Here is a 22,195-nt window from a genome sequence, read left to right as displayed (position 1 = left end):
AGCCTGGGTGTTCTGTGATGTAATTCACCACTGTCATTGGGCCTTCTTGCCTTTTGTGATGCAAAAAAAAAACAACAACAATCAAAATGTACATTTTTTTGGTTTTATCATACATTTTGGTTGTCATACTGCATTTAGTTTCGGGTTTTTCATTTCGATTAAATTATTACTCATTAACAAAAAAAATTTGACTTACAAAATTTTTAATGTTTGATCGTTATTATGTACCTATGAATGATAATTGTAAGTATATTTTTTAGGCATTCTCGTTTTGGGGGTACTTTCATTGTTCAGAATATGAAGTCAATATCTGATAATAATTTGATTTGTCACAAGCCTCTAAATAAGGTCACAAATGTGGACTTCAGTTTAAATAAAGATAGAATAAAAAAACCCAAGAACCGTCGACCTGCAAGTGATGTAACTTCTGGAGAAAGAAGATCAGCTTTCGCAATAAGGTATAAAATAGAAATGTTTTTTGAAGTACCAAAGTATTAAATAGTGATACAGAAAATATTTTTTGAAGAATACCTACGTTCTATTGTTATTTAATGTTTGAATTTTTCTTCGTCTCTTTTCAGGTTATTTCTAAAGGAGTTTTGTATTGAATTTTTGAATGTCTCATACAACACCATGATGTATTATGTTAAGGATGTTTTAGTGAGGTCCAAAGCACAAAAAAATGATGAAACCTACTACATGTGGGCTATGAAGTTTTTCATGGAGTTTAATAGAAATTACAATTTTCAAGTCAAACTTGTTAGGTAAGTTTTAACATATTTTGCGCTGGTGTTCAGCTTCATAATATGCATATTTATGAATCTTTTAAAGAATCAGACTTGTGGCCCGGTAATATTTTCATTCACAGCCCTGTTTTTTTTTCTGATTTGTATTTAAATGACATTAAAATTTTCCAATCATTTAAAAAATATCCACAAATAGGTATAATTTTTTTAAAATGTAACATTTTTATTTAGAATAGGTACAGTATAAACTTTGTAATGACATTCATAAATTTAAATAATTTATTTTTTTAGTGAGGTTTTTGAGGTTTGGCAATGTTACCCCACTGTGGTGTGAGATTGTAAAAAAAAAAATTGATTCACGTAAATTAATTTGACTTATTTACCATGAAAGTATTTTATTTGTGTTCTCAATCATAAAAATATTAAATGAAATCCTAATTTGTTATACAAATTCATAATAAGAATAAATAGTTAAACATGAAAATAAAAAAATGCAAAAATCTGGTGAAGTTTGGCAGTATCACAAAATAAAAAACTTTTTTATGTACCAACTTGTAAAAACAATTATACCTCGAATTCATTCATTAGACGTACCTGTAGAAATTATAACGGACTCAGTATTGATGTAGACATTTTTAACTGCACGTTGCATTTGTACAGAAAATTTCTTCATGGGGTCGATTATTTGGGATAGTTGCTGAATGTACATCTTAAGTGGTTTATGCTATGTATATGTGCCGCATGTAATGTATATGTTTGTGTATGTTTTATATGTGCGTTCATGTGTGTGCGTGGATGGCTCGGAGTGTGCATTCGGTATTTTTATTTATTTTAATTTATTACCTCCATGGAAAACGCAAATGTCAACAATTATCCTTTTTTCACTTAAAATTCTTATTTATTTTTTATTTTTTGTCACATTTAATGTTTATATCTTTTTAATTTATGAAAACTTAATTGGTCTTTTTATGTTAAAAAATTGTTGTTTTTAGTACTTATTTTGTATGACTGTATGTTTTCTAAATAAAATAAAATAAAAAAAAAAAAAAAAAAATTAACAAAAACTGTAGAAAAAGTGAGTTTTTCCACTTCTTAGCCTTAGTTGTGTCATTTGTAACTAAAAAAAGTCTCTAAGAACACGAGCCAGTAATAAACTTTTCTCAAGTATGTAATTTTCACTAATTGCTCCCAAGAACGATGGCACTTTTAAAAGTTTCCAACAGTTAGTTCTGTAGAAACATGATTTCTTTCAACTTATTTTATCAAATGAGACATTCATTATTGCAGTTTCCTAACTTTTCTCTATTTCAATTCTCAGGAACTAAACTAACCCTGGGTTCTTATTACCGGCAGTATATTGAAAAGAAATAAAACAAGACTTGTCATTTACTGTTCGTAAAAAGTTTAACTTTATCTTCCTTGGTAAATGTGCTCAACTGCAAACACAAATTTTACACAAGTTAATTGTGTGAAAACAGGGTTTCTCAAACTATTCATAATAGTTGATATACCCTCAAATTTGTTTTATTTATTTATTGATGTGGTTAATTTTTTACTAAATCATTTTGAGATGCATGATAGATGAATATTTTGTTGAAAAAATTTTTTTTTAATCAAAATGTTTGCTGTAATCATTTTAAAATTTCAGCGAGACTATGTCTGTCTCCACATTTCACTATGTGCAGCAGCAGATGGAAAAATGCTATGAAATGTTGATGATGGATAAGAAGAAGACAGCTGAGTGGGTGAGAAGGCTTCACCTATCCCTGAAGGCTTACAATGAGCTTCTGCAGACCATGACCGCAATGGACAAGAGTCTGGACAAAAGTGTCTGCGAATCTTCAAAAGTCCTTAAAAGCAACATATTCTATGTCCTGGAGTACCGGGAATTTATTCACCAAATAATTGTGTCTTACGATGAATCAAAGATGCCTCGGTAAATCAGTCCTTGAAATTTCAATTATGTCTGAAATTTTGTTTTGTACATAACTGTTTCGCTGGTTCAACAGCAATCCTTTTTAAAAAATCTACTCTCTTCCCAAAATCAACCCCCTTACCAAGATATACCCTCAAAATCTATTGCCTTTCCAACATCCGCTCCTTTTTTTATTTTTTTTCTATTTTTGATTTTTATTGTTTTCTTTTTTATTTATTTTATCTATTATTTACATATAATAAATACATTTTTTATTTTTTATTAGAGGACTCACCAAGCCAATTTATGTGGCTTGTCGGTGAAGATCCTTTACATTAAATATGTGATTCCACTATTTGTCTAACAATAATTACTACTTAATCTCAAAATCTACTCCCTTCTCTAAAAGGGTTTCGGTCATCTATTGAAATATGTGTTAATCTTAAAGATATACATTTTTTATGCAATAAGCTAAGATTATTGAACTCATTGTTATTTCTTGTTGTGGATAAATTGAAAGGGTATGTGTGCGAGTGTATATGGATACACACAGTGGTGCATTAATGCCTGTATTACTACTTGTGTAAATAGGATGTTGGCCCAAGGACCCTTCTACATAGATCCAAAAGTTGGCCCAATGAGCCGACCTACTTTTTTACCTTATTACAATATTAAGTACCTAATGCTTTTAATTACCTAAAAATGAATTAATTTCCCACTTGTTTAAATAGTATTTTATACAAATATCCACAGGGCATATTTAAAGGATCTCATGGAAACGGTTCACATTTTCCTGAGAATGTTAGAACAGTTTTGCAGTAAGCACGGTCTGGTAGTTCAAAAGAAAGTTCGATCTAAAGCAGCTAAGAAAGGAAGTAAGTACTTTTTCATTACTATCGAGACAAAGGAAACTTGTATTTCAAGTATTCAAAAGATCTTGTTTATATCGCTTATTTCAATATTCAATCCATCAAAATGCAATAACCTTAATGTAGTTTTTGTATTCTTATGATTACCTTAAATATTTCATTTTTTTAACTAGGTATTTTAAATTATTAAAATGAATGTCAGAAAATCAGGTTGTGGTAAAGCGGGGAGTCAATATAAAACCTCCAGTTTAGAATCTGCAACGCTACCACGGGACCAAAATGTGAATTATTATTATTTTTCGACTTACAATACATAAGACTAGTTGAAATTTGACCCAAAATTAAACAAATACATATCTTGAATTTAAACAATATATTTACTTATTTCCAGAAAAAAAGCAACTTAAAAAGCCCCAATCAAAGCAAGTATCTGAAGAGACTAAAAATATACACTGGAATCTCTTAAGTCAGAATTTGGTTGAAGTTGTTAGTGGTGATAAAATTACTACCGAATTCATTCCATTTGATGCAACATTGGACAAGGACATTGATGAACAGAAGTAATTAGCTTTTTTTATTGATATTTTTTTTTCCTCTATTATTTTGTTGAACGTGTTTTTTATAATTTTGTTTTTTTTTTTATTTACATGTAATGTAAATATTTTTCAACACTATAAAGATTCTCCATCTATGTTTAAATGTCTATCAATCTTACTAAATTCGCATCGGGTTTGTTACCTACTTATCTGCAAAGATTTGATCAATTGAAAAATATTCTGTATCACAATAGGGAAATATCATGTTTTTTTTAAAACATTTTTAAAGTAATGGGGTCGCGTTTTTCTAGGGACATATTTTCTTTTTTAAAGTTATGTATAAAAATATTTCTCCAGAATATCCATATTGATTTTTAAAATCAAATTAATTATTCTAAATCCATTTCATATTTTTTATTAATTACACGTAGCCAGATTGAACATTTAAAATTAAATTTTTGTTTCATTCACATGTTTTTTAATTTTTGAAATACTATACTACCCATATGAAAAAAAATGTTTTTGTACACATTTCGCTGTGATCGTGTACCAACGACACATGTGATTTTCTTAAACTTGAGCGGTAGAACAAAGATCGGTTTGAAATTTTTTTGACACTTTTGTCACAACTTGATAAGTGCAAAAGTATAAATTTTGATACGTGGGTTATTTATATATATATATGTATTTTTTCAAACCTCTTTAAAAAAGACTTAATACTTTTTCAATATCAAATAAGTATAAAAGAAAGCCAATGTCCCATTTTTTGCACATTCGTCGTTGTTCTACAATCCCGACGATTTGGTCTAAGAGTCCTCCTAATTAGGATAACCTATTCTGAGGACTGAATATTTTTTCTTTGTTAATATGTTTTGATTGTTTGTACTTTTAGGGGCGATTGCATGAAGAAGATCCAAAAACTCTTTTCTGAAAATCGTCTAAGTGATGCTGTTGGACTCCTTCGAGCTGGAAGGTGAGCACCAAAAAAAAATATTATCTTGAAAAAAATTTGAATAAATATATCGTGGTATGTTTAAATTACATTTCATTATGTTACCGCATATGAGGGCATTGGAAGCAAAGATAGCCAACTCCCGTTTTGGTGTTTTCGAGAAAAGTAACAAAAACTGCCACACTTATGCCAAAGACAGTCTTCATGTTAGAAATGTTATTTTCACTGAACTTAATCTTTAAGATGAATAAATTAGCTTTAATAGAAACACGGATTCAAAAAAAATTCTTAATATTTGTATGGCACAGCCATTTTGAAAATTTCAATCTCAAGCCTGTTATTGGTCGAATAAATGGCTGATGAATATTGCTATGTTTGCTTCCAAGCACTATTTTTAAACCATCAGAAGTATTATTTTAAACTACATTTGCAACTCAACTCATGATTTTTATAAAAATAAAGTTGATTAACTACATAATGACATCATAACCAATAAAAAATTTTTTTTGGAAGTTGCTATCTTTGCTTCCAATGCTCTCATATGTATACTGCATTGATATCAATGCACTAATCTTTGATATTTATGTATAATTATATTTATCTTTGTTTGCTCTATTTTTAAAAAAAGGTGCATGTTGGTAAACAACAAAATTTTAAAAAACTATTTGCAATTAATTTTACTCACAAAATTGTGCATTTCATGAAATGTCTTTTTATTAAAAAAAATATATTTGTTACTAAAGTACATAATCAACATATAAAAAAGGCGATGTTCGTACGTGTGTCTTCGACAGACTGAATAACTACTAGAACGATTTACGTGTGGTTTTCAGCGAAATGTAGATCTTTGCCATGAGCATATTTATAGGTCTTAAAATCATCAATTTATTAAGTAGAAAAAAAGTTAGGACCGTAAATGTTGTTTACATTGTTTCCAGAGCTGCGTTCGCCTAGAATGCATGTACAAAAAAATTGGAAGGATGTTAGTTTGTTATGTATAAAATAAGTTTGTTTTTGAATGTTTACAAACAACATTAGTTTTTTATGAATCCGATCCCAACCAGATTATTTCCATAAATTCCTTATAATTTCTACACATCTATTTATTTTTACTGGAGTTTTAGCGATACTAAAATAATATTGACTGACATTTAATTCATTTTTGAAAATCGCATCCCTAATTAAAGTGCAACCCTGTTGGCGAAAAGAGCAGAGTTTGACATTTGTAAAAAGAATTCTTTATTTGAAAATTAATTATTTATGGAATTCAATCACAAACAACTAAGTGCCTGCTTACCAATGAAAAGTTACACCATCTCTTTGTTTTTACACGCTTTCGCGACAAAATCATGCATTTTAGTTTCTAATTAAATCTCAAGCTCACGTCAAAACCCGGCTGGCGGTTCAAGAACGACTAACGTGTCTGTGCATGAGTTGAATGTCATAATTTTAAAGGGCTCTGGGTGCGTCTATGTGTATAAAGTAATGTGTTCAATATTAAGTGGAAACGCGGTCTGACTTTTTTTCATACAAAAGTATTTTCGTATTTTATCTCTGGATTACGGCACACGAGCAGTGTTTTTTTCCCATAAGTAAACACCATTGGCATGTCCCCATTGCTTTGTTTTTTTTTTTCATAAATAGTTTATTATGGGACCTAGAACCATTCAAAAATCAGTAAAAATGCCCAGTTTTATCCGCTTTCTTCGGGCAGACGGTAAACAAATATGATAAATATTTTTGGAAAACACGAAACCTACCGATACAGAAAATTTCATTTTGATACTGTCTAAAAATAAAAATATGCTGAAAACAGGACAGCGAAACGGCGATTTTGTCAATTTTAATTAGGCATAAAAAGTCCGACATGCAGTTGTTTCTTTACCTCAATATCGAGGAGGCATCTGCAAGACAGTGACAAAAAACATTGTTTAAATACCAATTTATCCCCTGTCACCGCATATCTTTACAGTCTAAGTAAACCGAAACACAAAAATAATATTGCATGTGCACATACCTAATTTTAACTAAATACAATAATTGATATAAAACTTTCGATTGTGTTATATATACTATATACTCAAATCTAGCAATAGCAAAACACTGCCGGGTTCAGCTCGTTTTATACAGCCTGTAACTGGAAGGGTGGATCATCGGTGGCAAAGCGATGGGGGACCTCAATGCCTATCGATTTAACTCCATGTATGTTCAGCGATATTCGGTCGTTTAAAAATTATTCAGATTTTAAGAATTTTTATTAAAAATCCGATTTTATGCTGAATGTCCTGAGTGTAGCCAAACTATTAAGTCTACGATAGTATTTTTTTTGATGATCTGTCCTCCCATTTACCGGCTGTATATTACATAAAATAATAACGTATCCCAAACTTCATGAGGCCAAGTGCCCTGAATACAACATAATGAAAAGTGGAAACATGCAAAATATATTAAAATAATACCAGTATTTTCAGATGGTTTAAATTTTTTACTGGATTTCACCCCCAAGGTAGTCATTAAGATTCTACAAATATTTGGAACATCTTAAAATATCGAAATAAAACCAACTAGTCCATGAAGAAGTTTAAAAATTTGAAAATTGTTTTCAAGCTTTGCCTAGTATGTGAAATGATTCGATCAAATGAATCGCTTCACAACAATTAAGGTTTCAGCTCTTTAACTTAAATAAATTCAACAGATTGAAGAAATATGGATGTTCAAACACAGGCAAAATGGTGAATGTTACACAGTGTGTAAAGTGGCCACTTAAACCCTTTTGGGTAGGTAGGAAGAAATTGCCTTAAGGCAATATGCCCGCCCTTATATGTATATTTATTGTATATGTATATAAAGTGTCAATAAATAAACCCGGTTAAACCCACAACGACAGGTCATAAGCCCTGTAAATGCCTAGACTTCCATATTACCTTGTCTAAAATGTTCTCCATCTCTGTTGTAATTTGTTGTTAGTCAAAAAGTTCCTTATAGATTGAAATTATTTCATTTGGTTCAAAAGTTATGATGTTTTGGAAATCGCACAATCAAAAAATTTTGTTTCCTAAACATTTCGTAACTCTTACGGTTTACCTTTTAACATACAGATCTATGTTTTTAAAACTATATATTTTTATTTTGAAACTGTAATCATTTCAATAGCTAGAGATAATAACTTTTCATAAATTATTTACTAGAAACTGGGAAAAATGATGTATGATTAAAACATTCACTCGCCCACCCACTTACAAGTCCTCCACCCACCCACATACCAACATCCCCCTAATTATTTTTCCTCTATTAATTTGCTCTCCCACTTTTCTTTCCCACTCTCCCTACCTTCACGTAGTTGTGAAATAAAATATTTCCATCAATTATTATAAATCAAACCCGAACTTAACTATTAAATCGGCATATTATGTAGCATATTCTTAATCCTAAAAGTATATATTTTTTGATTAAATTATGTTACAACCAACATTCTGAGGGCTGTATTTTCGGCTCGCTTAATCTCGCGTTTTAGTGATTTGCACTATCCGGCAAGATCACCTGATTTAACCGTTCCTATTTTTTTTTGTGGGGTTTCTTGAAGTCAAGAGTCTATGTTCACAAGTCTCAGACTCTTGAAGCCCTCAAAGAGAATATTCGTCAAGAATGCGAGAACCTAGCACCCAAATACTATACTATGAAATACTATACTTGGTATATAAAAAAATCGTTTTTGTACACATTTCGCTGTGATCGTGTACCAACGACGCACGTGATTTTCTTAAACTTGAGCGGTAGAACATAGATCGGTTTGAAATTTTTTTTGACACTTATGTCACAACTTGATAAGTGCAAAAGTATACATTTTGATACGTGGGTTATTTATTTATATATACAGGATGTTCATTTAACCCTGTCACATCTGAAACCACGATGATCAATATGAGCAAGAAGACATATTGGCATATTAAAATATTTTTTTAGAACGAATATTTTTTTTTTTTAAATATCAAAAAAAGCAAAAGGGGGAGTGGGGAGAAGAAGTCTGATGCGCCCACAACCGTGCGGCCGCGCTCCCCTTACTTCTCTCCTGCAGAAGTAAGCAACAATTTGTTTTTTTAAATATTTTATTTAAAAAAAATATTTGTTCTAAATATTTTTTTAAATATGCTAATATGTCTTATTTCCCATACTGATCATCGTGGTTTCGGATGTGACAGGGTTTAAAGAACACCCGATATGTATTTTTTCAAACCTGTTAAAAAAAGAGTTAATGCTTTTTCAATATCAAATAAGTATAAAAGAAAGTCAATGGCCCATTTTGCGCACATTCGTCGTTGTTCTACAATCCCGACGATTTAGCCTAAGAGTCCTCCTAATTAGGATAACCTATTCTGAGGACTGAATATTTTTTCTTACTTCAAGAGTCTATGTTAACAAGTCTCAGACTCTTGAAGCCCTCAAAGAGAATATCCGCCAAGAATGCGAAAACCTGGCACCCAAAGTTCTGGAAGAGTTAAGGAAAATGTCATTAATCGGGCCCGTATGGTCATCAATCCTGGCGGCGGCCCCTTGGCCGATATAATATTTTTGACTAAATGGAAGATTTCAAATAAACACAATCCAAAATCAGAATCAGAATTTTCATTCATAAAAATATACACAGTCAAAGAACATCGAGTGACAATTTTTGCGCCACCTTGTATAACCCTAATGGGTTTCTTAAATTATAAATAAATAAATTTAAAAAATCTTTGTAATGCTGTCATCTGTTAAAATTTATGAAGCAAAAGAGTTGAAACCTTTATTTATGTAGGTGAAAATCATCGAGTCATTTCATTTTTTATTTTAATTATTTTATTTTTATCCACTTGACTGTTATTCGAGCTAATATAGACAATATTTGATATCTACCTGTACTCCACCACGCGCATCATACAACTTGCATAATTTTTAAATAGGTCTAAAAATACAAACTTAGTTAGAACTTAGATAGATGCAATACATATATTTACATGGAAAACATTGTGTATTGTATTAAATTATTTGAAAATGTATATACACGTATAAAAATATTTTGTATTATGTACTATGTAAATGCGATTTTTATATAAAAATAAACATAATTATTATCTACCCAGAAAACCCTAAAAATTATTTTCAATTTTGAATTTTCGACTTGAAATAAAACATTCATGCCATCATGGGTTGGGTTGAATTGGTAAAACTTGAATAATGTTTCTTTACCACTAATTGTATTAAGTTCCATTAACTAATAATCTGGTTTGGGCCTAATGAAGCATTATTCACTCTAAATTTTCTTTATCAATTCCATCTTAATGGCTTTCTGTCACCATGCTTCACTTTAACATGTGTAATTAGTGATAAGTTACCTAATGAAAAAACACTATGAATGCTCTTAAAACATGCTTATTTACTCTCATTAATGTCCGGTTGGTAAAATTTTGTTGAAAAAAGTGGCAATTAAAAAAAAGTATCTTAGATAAATTTTTGTTGTTGGGTATTTTGATAAATACATAAATATCGACTGTGGGAAGGCAAAATTTACTAAGTGACACGTGGCAACTTTACAGAAGAACCAATTAAAGTGTTTTTTTTCAATTGAAAATAAAAATGAAGTAAAAATTAGAGCATTTAATTGTATGAAGAAGTTTCTCAAAAATGTATGTAAAAAATAATAAAATGGACTATTTTGAACTCCGTCACAAGTTTCTTATCGGATACACCAACGATAGAGTGTTGTGATGGATTGCCTCTTTCCGGGAAGCTAAATCACCAATCAGCAGAACTCTCCGACGATAACTTGTGACCTCATCCGCGGAAATGTTTCAAAATATTCTTCTTCTTTTCCACATCCGCTCCCGACTGGAGCATGTGGACATCACTAGTTGCCTCTGGGAGACCTTTTCGTCAGCCAGCACTCTTGCCTCCTCCCACGTCAACTCCGCGCCCCTTATTTCCGCCGAATAAAGTCGTTAGATCGTCATCGACGGCCTTCCAGGACGGCGTGAGTCCGCGGGTTTAAAGAAAAGGCAACTTAGGTTTAGGTTCTCCTGAGGCATGCGCAGCTCGAGTCCAAGCCAGGTCTACCGTCGCATCCTCAAGACGCTCGATATAGAAGGCTGCTGCGTCCGTTCTCGGACTTCAATGTTAGTTATAAAATCGAACCACCTTATCCCTAATATTCTCCTCGAGCACTTACTCTCACAACTCAGAAGTTTAGTGCTATAAGCTTTGGTAAGGTGCCAAGATTCGCACTCATATAGGAGTACTGGCATTAGACAAGAGTTGAATAATCGACATTTAGTTTTGACCGAGTATAGACTAGAGTTCCTGACAACACGCATCATGTTGAATATAGCTCCAGCAATTCCCAGGCGAGTTGCGAGATCTTTGTGCGAGCTTCCATCCTCCCAAGTATTTAAAGCTGTCAACTTTCTCGATCCTCTGTCCATTATTATAGAGAGGCTGATCAGAGTCAGGATAAGATTTGTTGCATATAATCTGAGACTTTTTGTTGTTATATTAAGACCCAGACGAGTAGAGCTTCCTGCAGTTTGTCAACAATTTCCTGAAAATCGCCAACCTTCTTTTTTAAAGAAGAACCGCATCGTCCGCATACTCCAAGTCGCACAACTTTAGGGGGGAGTTCACTTCTATGCCTCGATTAGGGCTGCTATTCCAAACGCTCTCGCGGCTGTAGAAAATGCTTTTGTCTCGCGTGTTTACATAGAAAACACGCGAGACAAAAGTGTTTTTACGGGCGCGAGAGCGTTCGAAATAGCAGGGCAGGTAGTATTGATTTGCATAAGATAAAATCCATCAGTACGATGAATAAGAACGGCGCAAGGACGCAGCCTTGCCTCACTCCAGTGGAGACCCCGAACCAATCAGTCAAAGAGCTACCGATTCTCACACGACAATTGCCGTCTATGTTGAGTGCTTTAATAACAGCAATAATTTTGGGAGGAATACCATACGCTTCGAGAATTTTCCAAAGAGATGCTCAATGCGGACTATCTAATGTTTCAAAATCACAAAATTTTATGATAATACGTTCCTTTTTTTTTCTTTCTTAGTTTGATAGTCTTTTGACCTCAAAGTAATAATGCGCCAAGCTATAGAGGAGCCCAAATGTAGAAAAATCATTTATATGACTATTGGGTATTAAGTTAGCTACAGTTTGCAGCAAAACAGTGGGCCGTACGCAGGTCGAAAATTGCCAAATGGATATTAATTTGCATAGTAAATACTTTTAAATGTATACCATTTTTACCAGTTATTCCAATTTATTTTTCTATAATTCGCCTATATTTATTTTATAAAACTGAAAATACAAGTGTGTGTTAATTTTTTATTTATTTATTAATTTTATTCACAATATACTCATGTTACATTTATTGAGACATAAATCAAGAGATTGAGACAAAAAAACTCAAACTTTATATGGATGCCGTGAAGTGCGGCCTCGACATATTGCCCTTAATCAATTGTCATTATCAACAGTAAACATACTTTAATTCACAAATTTATCTCCTAAATTGAGAAAAAATAATATCAGAAGCAAATATGTTTATATTAAGAAAGTTTTTTAGCAACATAATACACGTGTCGGGACAAATGCCCAAAATCAATGTAAATCAAGGGAAAATATTCGAAATCAATTACCTGTGAAAACTGACTCCTTAACACGTATGTCGCTCCTACTGCTGCAATCAAACATACTACAATTCACCATAGTCGTTTTTTTTTTATTATAACGTAAATATCCAAGTTATTTACAAACAATGCCAAGCATTGTGACAAAAGCATCCGATAGAACCGTTATGTGTTTGTTGTCAAACAAAACAAAATGGCCGCTAATTTGTTGCTAACCAACATCGCTTGCGTTCTACGAAACATAGTGATAGGGATTCTCTATAGGCTGACGCATTATAACTCTGAGCTATGAACAAATATATATTTTTTAAATCTCTAAACTTCATAATTAATTTGATCGCTTTTGCTGCATCGAAAACTGATTTATTTTTCAAAAGTATTCGAGATGAATTTTCTTATATTTCTAACTTCCGTCAACATTTTTAACCAACAAGCTTAAATGTATGTCTGTGTTTTTTTTCCTAATGCCTGTATCATAAACAGTCATGCTGTATATATTAAGGACTTAAAAGCTTTTCGATGTTGAAATAAATTTTTAATTAAAGAAGAATTACCAAGTTTTAATTTATAATTGCTAAAAACAATTCTTCAAGCAGCTTTTATCTAAGCAAGAGTAAATATAGCAAAAAAGAATAAGCATATTTGTAAAGATTATAATCAAGTACACTGGTTCTCAAACTGGGACTCTTTTTATTACTTATGTTTCTTTGTCAACTTTATTGACTGTTTTTGCACATAGAACATCGGTGGGTTTAGTAAACAAAATCTAACCAACCAAAAGAAGATATATAAAAAAAGTGTTAACGCAGTTTTGTATTATTTTCATGTTTAAAGCATATGTTGTCAAATACAACTGTCTGATAATGGGACAAAATTTATAAAATGAAATTCATAATGAAATTAATAGATTTTACTGATCTGTTATTGGAGGGTATTGGCAGCAAACTTCGAAATTTCCATTGAAAGAGTTACTGAGATAATGGCGGAAAATTTAGGAAAAATAATTGTGAGATTTCTAATTATGCTTCACTAACTCAATGGAGAATGCTAAGTTCGCGGTGTCAAGTAGTATAATTGAAATCTGTTTTTTCAAGATTAATAGACGGTTTGCAATTACGCTATTATTTAGGCAGGTAGGTTTTAATGTATAGTTTATTTTAGCATCAACAACTGATTTTCCGTTTTTGGTGGAGATTTCTAAGTGTGCTTCTAATACTCTCATTTGTCGTGACCATATTTGAATAATTGTATTATATATCATCTTTACAGAAGAGCCAATCAAAGTTTGTCTTTTTATTAATAAAAAATTTCGTATTTTAAATTTTTATCAATAAAAAAATTGTAGGAATGACGTCAATGTAATGAGTAAATATGAGATTTTTTGTAATAAATGAAAAAAACACAAACAATATTATTGGCTCTTCTGTAAACTTGCTACATGTCCCTTAGTAAATTTTGCCTTTCCAACGTCGATATGTATTAACATTTGTTTTTGTCGATTAAAACAGTATAAATAACTATTATTTTAATATACCTAAAAGCCAAAAATATAGGAGATGAGTATGTGTCATTTTCTCTTAAAAAAAATTACACCTGCATCCTTTAAGCTTGTTTTTTCTAGTGAACAATTTTTTTTGCATCGCACAACAACCGCCTTAAAACCATAGCTTTTTTCGTACAAATACTGACATCGATAGTAAAAATTAAAATAAACGCCTTATTTGTAACCACTTTATATTAAGTCAATTTTAATTGTGTAATAAAAAAATCACAAAGTTATTTAATCATCGATACATCGACATCGATATTTAATTCGATGACTTTTAAACTACGTACATGGCCGATATTTTTTTTTCCGAATATTAAAATGAAAGGGGTCTAAAAAGTTGCCTTTTGGATTACTCAGAATGCAAAAAATATCAAAAAAAATATTTGATATTACTTTTGGCCCTCAACCAGAGCTTGAAGTTTTCGAAAAGTCGATTTTTTGGAGTAACCCGGCTGTCATTTCGTATTTAAGTAAGAAAATCAGTCTAATTAAATGTTATAATGCGCATTAAATCTTATTAAATAAGCTTCTAAGGGCGTGAGTTGCACTTTGTTTTGTAATAAACGGGTAGCATTGTTTTAATAGGCCATTGTTTTCGTCAATATTAGCCAGGCGCTCGACGGAATTAGTTCCGTGGAGTGTAAACTTTTTCCATTTCGGTAGTTTTAAAACGCGTTCGAATTTGTAATGTGATTAAGTTATTTCTTTACTAATACTAAATAATTCTATCAATATAGATAATTAACAAAATGTTCAGACAGTGATAAACTTCAAACCTCGGTTGAGGGCCAAAAGCAGTATGGAATATTTTTTAAAATAATTTTTACGTTTAATGCGATCCAAAATGCAACTTTTTAGGCCCCTTTCACTTTGATGTCTTAAAAAATAAAAAACCTCATACATCATCGGCCCACTCTAACGTACATATATATACGAGTATCTTAACAAAAACAAACAAACCATTATGCAACTTTTCCGTCAAGGTCGGCATAAGATAAAACACTGATCTTTTTATTCAGATCTCGCCTTCTCCACATTCATGTTTATTCCCACACAAGCACATTTCCAAGAATTCGTTGAGTTTGGTCATTCTATGGCTTCATCGACATTCGCATCGTAAATTAGCCTTTGTTTCGCTGCCTACGTTTTCAAAATATAGAAAATTAAGCATCGCTAAACGACAGTCTTGTTTGGTAATGATGATAATGTGTTAGTTACGTATTTAAGGGGGCCGCCATTTAAAAAGTATGAGAACCCTTGAACGAAAGAAACGACAAAAGGGTTGAATAATATGTATTTCACTAGGGGCGGTACTCTTTGTTGGGATTAATTTAGTCGGACGGATTTATCAGCTCTGTCCGTACTACAGCGGAGGTCTGGAGACGAGAGATAACAATTTTCTCGTAATAAAGACGGAATTTACTAATAAGGATTTTTAGCGACTCGGAATCCTAGAGCCGAACTCATTGTCTGCCGCTCTCTTTTCCATCGTGATAGCAACGGAATATTAATGCAAGTTAATTATTTACGATTACCAAGGGACATGGACATCCCGACTTCGCTTGTGTGATCAATCCATTATACAGTGTGTTCGCCGGCAGATTTGACACTTTAAATCGCGCTTCCTCTGGTTATAGTAAAGGCAGCGGATAGGTATCATTCGACGCGGGAGTATTGCGAATTTTATTATAAATCGTGAGTCCGTGGACAGGAGCCCATCGGCCTTTCACGGTTAGGGCGTATTTCGTGAACAAGAATTCGACCAATGTGGCGGGGAACATGTTTGTTCTCACTTCGACATCTGAAAATAAAGTGGCCGTTGAACCAGTTGATATGGACGTTAGTGCAGCAGTTTTAAATAACAGGATCAGACAGAAATGAACCTCGACCCAAATCTTCTACTTCTTTTTTGAGTCTGAAAAACGTAAACCGTGTGAGACATTTTGTGAAATCCTCGCAAATCCGACCGTAAGGTTGCAGCATCTACTGGCATTAAAATGACTTCGATATACAAAATTATGAAGAAAAAAGTATAACTTCTATCCCTAAAAGCTACAAATAATCTAGCAGTTGAACGTAAATGAGCTCATGCGAAGGGAAAACTATGCCAGAGTGATTTTGAAAGAATTTTCTACCCCTACACGTTTGAACATGTTTTTTTAGTGAGGAGTCGCATTTCCACATTGCGAAGTATGCCATTTTCAGCGGCATAGAGCCACAGCATTAATGACTTAGGTGAGGCATAAACTGGCTTCCAAGATCACCTGCTCTTACTTCGTGAGATTTTCTTTAGTAAATCTACCCTAACTCTCGCGTGTACAGCAATTCGACTTCAACAATAAGTGCCCTACAGGAAAATATTCAACCTGAGATTTCAGCTCCAGCATAAGTCCAGATCTCTGCGAGGGATTTTTTTTCAATATGAGGTCTCGATTGCAAGAGTGTTGTGACAAAACTGACAGCATTTGGGTGATGTTATTTTCAAAGCATAAATCCGCATTATTTCTTATTCTAAAAATAAATCAATTCCATTTCATAGATAATTATAAGTTTTTTTTTTGTCAAATCGGCGGACACCTGTACATTCGAGAAAATCTGAGATCAAAAGTAAGATAGGTATTTTATCTTTTGAATTATGTTTGGTGAAACGTATAGCCTGGTTTCAGGAAGTAGTTTAGTGTATTTGTACTTACTAATATATTGTTTATTTTACTATTCAACTCTAATACTCAGCGCGTTTGCTTACCATGCAAGAGGTCTCGGGCTCGTTCCCGGCATTGTTGGCAATATTAATTAAAAATAAAAAATATGTAAAATATTCATTAAAAAAAAAGTATACATAGACTCATCTAAAAAAGTGTGTTACACTTAAATAATAACTTCTGATAACTTAATTTTTTTGCCTAAAATTGTGAAAACTTTTCAAAAATATTGTGTACCTACCTACTTTTATGTTATATTTTATCTTGATGTATATCTATAAAGAATAATGTAATTCAAGAAACCTTTACGCCGTTTCCCCGTAAGGGTAGGCAGAGAGGACAGAACGCCACATCACTCTATCTTTGCATACAGATCTCGCTTCCTCTACGTTAATATACATCTTTTCATGCACGCGCGCCTTTTATTCCGACTTTTAACATGTCCATCTTCAAGTATTTGTTGGATTTAGTCATGCCATGTCTTTCTCGGTCTTCCTCTATTTCTGCACCCATCAACATTCGCATCGTAAATCTTTTTAGCCGTTCTTCGATTCGAATTCGATATATTAAATAAAATATACATATTTTTTAAATTGTTTTTTTAATTAACATTAATATAAATTTTTACACTTTTTTATTATTTTTTACAAGTAACTAGAATCCCACCAACATTAATTTATAAAAACCCATGAATTTACATATATGTATAATTAACAGCCTGAAAGATCAGTCATATAGATACAAATAATTAGTTTTTTTTTTTTTTTAAATTCAATAATTAAAATACATAAAACAATTATAAGATCTACACATAGACTTGTTATTCCATGAAACACTTGAATTGTAATTTTGTACCTGTCATTTAAAAGCCCTCTGAGCGTGTATATTAATAATTCATATTCAATATTCTGTTCGTAATTTACGTACTATAAAAAGGAATAACATAAAATAGCCTCACAAGAGTTAAGATATAGTATTACAACACGAACAACTGACTTTGTCGATTTAACAGTGCCTCAAACTTCTACCTTTTGCCGATTTGCAAATTTTGTTTTGCGAATATCCCCGAAACATTTTCAATCATATTTTGTAACTTCCAGCCATGATTTATTGCTAACCGGCACAGCGCACAAAAGCCTCTGTTATTACCTTTATTGGTTGACGATTTTCCGAAACTCGAAAGAAAATAAGTTTCCTAAGAAACGAACAACGGTTTTCCATTAGGATAAACGAGTGGAATGATTGACAGTTGCTCGCGCCGGATACGACAAATAAACTCAAACACACCCACGGATTACTTGAGATTTACTTTATTTATACTGAAACATCATGTCTTTTCCAGTATTGGGCTTTGCTGGTTAATGAAAGTGCTTTTCTAAAAGATTAAAGACAATAAAAATTAATAATTTTTAACCCTATACTTTAACTTCATGCCGTTTATTATGAAACCTGAATAGGGCAATATCACATACTCCGAATACCGATAACAATATTTGAAATGAATTAAAAATAATTAATTGTATTTAAAAATCAATACGGATATTGTGGTGAAATGTTTTCATACATAATTTTAAGAAAGATTTTTTTTAAATACGTCACTATAAAAACGCTTCATGTTTGGTCTTGATAGTTGTAATGTCAAGATTCGTGACAATGTTCTAAACTAATTTTAATGGCCAGGAACGAATAAACATGAATTGTGACACATAAGGGGCGTGGCCAATGGAATGGTCGTTTTTGCGGGATTTTAAAATTACAAAGTAAAACAAATTTTTCAAGCTACTAATAAGTAACAAAAAGATATTTTTTTTACTGGACAGTATTTCATAGACCTTTATTTCCCTATTTTCTTTAAACCCTGTTGCTGCTACTGGCTACCGCATAAATTAAATAGAGTTTTACAAAAATACGTTTTTCGTAGGTAGATGTATCAACATTACCTCAAGTGACGCGACGTCCGTCCGACTCCAATTTTGTCTCAGAGACAAGTTTGCGTTCGACAAAAAATAATATTATCTATTTGGTTCACTCAACACAAATTTATATGAAAATCGCGCACAGCAAAATCAATTAATGTTTGAGAAAATGACAAAGCACAGTTAAATTCTCACCCTTTTTTTAAAAAAGCATCCGATTTAATTTGTTTTGATTCTTCCTTTTTTTCTTGCAGATTCATAGCATGAACTACAAAAATAATTTAATATTTTTTAAATTTTAATAATAATAATAAAAAAATATACCAATACCTTTTTATCTTTCTATTAAAACTAACTCGGAAACAATTTCACACACACAATAGGCTGCTCACGTACACGGTAATAGAATAAAACAACGGGTAAAAGTGTGTCTGCTATTAGAATCGCGGCTACTACTGTCGTCTGGAGTCAGCCGAACCAGGGAATCCCACGCCGGCTCCAAACGGCGTAATTGTAAATCGGCGCAAATTGAACCGACGCAAACGATGTATACCTGTATTTTGGTATGATGATCTCTGGTCGCGTATTACAAAATTATAGTAACAAAAGTTTGCTTCTTTTTCTTAACGTACATATTTTTATGTCAGTAATTACGCCTATAGTATACATTGTTTGCTTATTTCGCGCCTTTAAGATAAAACGCGATCAGGATTTTCTTCATACAAACGTAGTTCTAATTTCTCGTTGCACTGAACTTCCTCATTGTCACTAAAGATCTTTACTTAAAGTAAATAGTACATACGCAGATATTTGCGACATAATAAAGTTTGTTGGCTTTTAAGAGGATACGGCTTAAAAACGAAATTAAATTTGGTTCTCAAAAGAAATCTTAATTGTTGTTTTGCTGATCTTTGGCTTTTTTGACTAATGAGTTTGCCGACCACTGCCCTTACCTAAACCTCGATGGTCGAAAAGAATAATATAATGACTGACCATTTTACATATTATAAAAAGTAACCAAATAAGTCGCTGCATTGATACTATTTTAAACAATTGAGAATATTAAGTAGTTTATTTGTTTTCTTTTCGGTACTCAGCGAGGGGTTAAAACTCAATGCAGAGAATGATCACAATATTGAAATTTTCCTATATGTTTAAATGGATATTGGATTCCCGATTTCTAAAACGGCGCCCGAATCTCTCTTGATTAAATTGAAAAGAATATTTGGAGATCGAATCCTCCCCTATTTTAAGAGATTGAAATGTTCCGGCAATCTGAAATATCAAAGTTGTGCGTGCATACCGCTCGCAATTTTTTTTTTTTTTAATTCACATAATTAAGGAAGTATTACGTTTTTTTTGTTTAATTTTATTTATTAATCTTGATGGTATTTTTGTATAAAATTAACTTGTTGATTGTCATACAAGTCTATTCAAGAAAAAACATATTTGCAGCGTTGTAAAGAAAAAAATAACATAAAGTAATGTAAGTTGGGTTTTTTATTACTCCCGGGAGCATAACATCTTGTTTATGAATTATATGTTTTATTAATAATAATAATAAAAATAAAAATAAATATATACATATAAAATAATAAATATAAAATAGTTTAAAGAAATATTTTTTTATTTTTTCAAGTAAAATAATACAATTCAAATTAACGAATAGCAATTTACTTGAATATATTTTAACTATAAGAAAAAAATTAAACACATGTATAAATAGTGTGTGCTCATAAATGTAATCAAAACAAGATAAAAAATAAAACAAAGTAATTCGAAAATTGATTTCAATGATTCTGTTATTTTGTATATTTGATTATGTATGTAACTAAATTTGTATAATTTATATTTTAATATTTATAACTGCTTATTTTTTATGGCATTAACTTTGGAATGTTAATGTTTATTGTTTTATTCTTTACTTTTTATGCATTGGTTTTCTGGATTGTACTATTGCATCACATGTTATAATACATTAATTAATTTTACTAGTATTTTTTATGCTTGTTAATTATTATGGCTTAACACGGGCACAGCCTAAAAAACCTCAATAAGTTTATGAATATGAAAACTAGTGTAATTTTGAATGAATGAATAGACAAATAAATACAACAGCATCAAATATAGTTAAAATATTGGGTGTTAACGTAAGTTTTGCCTGTTTTTTTTTTCAAATCTAGATATGAGCACCTAAAGTTTTTAAAAATATCGTAAAGGTTACGGATCATTCAAAAGAAAATTTCCCGCTTTACAAGATAAGACTGTACTTGCTTTTGCGTTATATATATTATTAGATTTGATTACAAACCTTCGAAATGGAATGTCAAGTAGACGAAAGTGAGCATTTTCGACACCTCTTTCTATTTCGTTGCCAAACCTGCTCGCGATATTTGCTCAATTTACAGTGAAGATGCCATAAATTATTGACTAATTTGTTGTAAAATAATAAACGGTATTGTCGCGGACAACCTCGCTCTTCCGCAACTTGTTTTCCATTTTATAAACAGTTGTTTACTACTAAAAGAAAATTTGGTTAAATTATAAGAACGCAAATATTTAGGTGCGTAGATTTTCAGGGTCACTGTTATCGATATCAATTGTCTTTTTTGGGTGATCTTATGCAGGTTGGATTCGTGCCGACGTTTCGTATACCGATGCAGAAGCTATTTTCAGGGTAAACTCTGTGTTGTGTAGAGAAAATGTGCGTTTATGTTTGTTTGTTTGTGCTGTGTCGCAGTCGACAGTGTTATTATATTCCGAGTAGTGCCAAAAACCAAGTTGAGATTAATTTAAACCCATCGTTTTTTGGGTGTCTGTATTTCAATTGCCTCTTTTATTATGCGTGCACTGTAGATTCTGGGTTGATGCAGCATTTCTGGTTCGAAGGCGAAAATATTATCTAACAATTTTTGAAATACGCCGCAATTGATGTAAAAAAAATTGTTATGTGCGCACAAGGGTTCGGACAAAGATACGAAAAAGACCATTAAATATTTTCAAAAAATATTTTTTCTGAATTGTGTTTTGGCTGAGTTGAGAATAAAATCATACGTGCATCTCGTGTACACTTTTCTATTAGTGCTTCTTACCCTAAAAGAGGCCAGTGGTTAAAAGTGCAACGTAATGTCCACCACTTTTATATAATAGACAACGAAGAAGTGGACATTCATTGAAAGTGGCATAAAACCACTTTTAATTGGAAGCTACGTTGACCTGAATTGTTGAAGTGGACATCATTTGAGGGTGAGTGTCAGCATTTACATTTGTGAATTTAAAATGTAGAACCTTTGTAACGTTTACCTCATCTATCGGTTGGGGCGCTGCATAAAAATCTAACAAAGAACCCAC

The 22,195-nt window shown here is 31.8% G+C and overlaps 2 protein-coding genes across 3 annotated transcripts in view; one reads left to right on the top strand and one right to left on the bottom strand.

The window, feature by feature from the left end:
• The window catches only part of LOC148278151 (uncharacterized), a 168,307-nt gene that overhangs the window by 629 nt on the left and 145,483 nt on the right, over positions 1 to 22,195 (bottom strand). The gene's annotated exons all lie outside the window — the stretch shown is intronic.
• Positions 1 to 22,195, top strand: part of LOC148278152 (protein timeless homolog) — a 64,764-nt gene that overhangs the window by 5,503 nt on the left and 37,066 nt on the right. For both annotated transcript variants that reach the window (XM_088231829.1, XM_088231830.1), the window contains 6 exons: positions 261 to 458; positions 582 to 764; positions 2,395 to 2,682; positions 3,415 to 3,536; positions 3,922 to 4,090; positions 4,959 to 5,039. In XM_088231829.1, the coding sequence (XP_088087955.1) occupies positions 261 to 458; positions 582 to 764; positions 2,395 to 2,682; positions 3,415 to 3,536; positions 3,922 to 4,090; positions 4,959 to 5,039 (1,041 nt within the window). The remainder of the gene's footprint in view (positions 1 to 260; positions 459 to 581; positions 765 to 2,394; positions 2,683 to 3,414; positions 3,537 to 3,921; positions 4,091 to 4,958; positions 5,040 to 22,195) is intronic.

Source organism: Micrasema longulum, unplaced genomic scaffold, assembly GCF_059751315.1.
Source record: "Micrasema longulum isolate JH-2025_06_02 unplaced genomic scaffold, ASM5975131v1 h1tg000925l, whole genome shotgun sequence".
Lineage (NCBI taxonomy): Eukaryota > Metazoa > Arthropoda > Insecta > Trichoptera > Brachycentridae > Micrasema > Micrasema longulum.
This window is presented reverse-complemented; position numbering and strand designations above follow the sequence as displayed.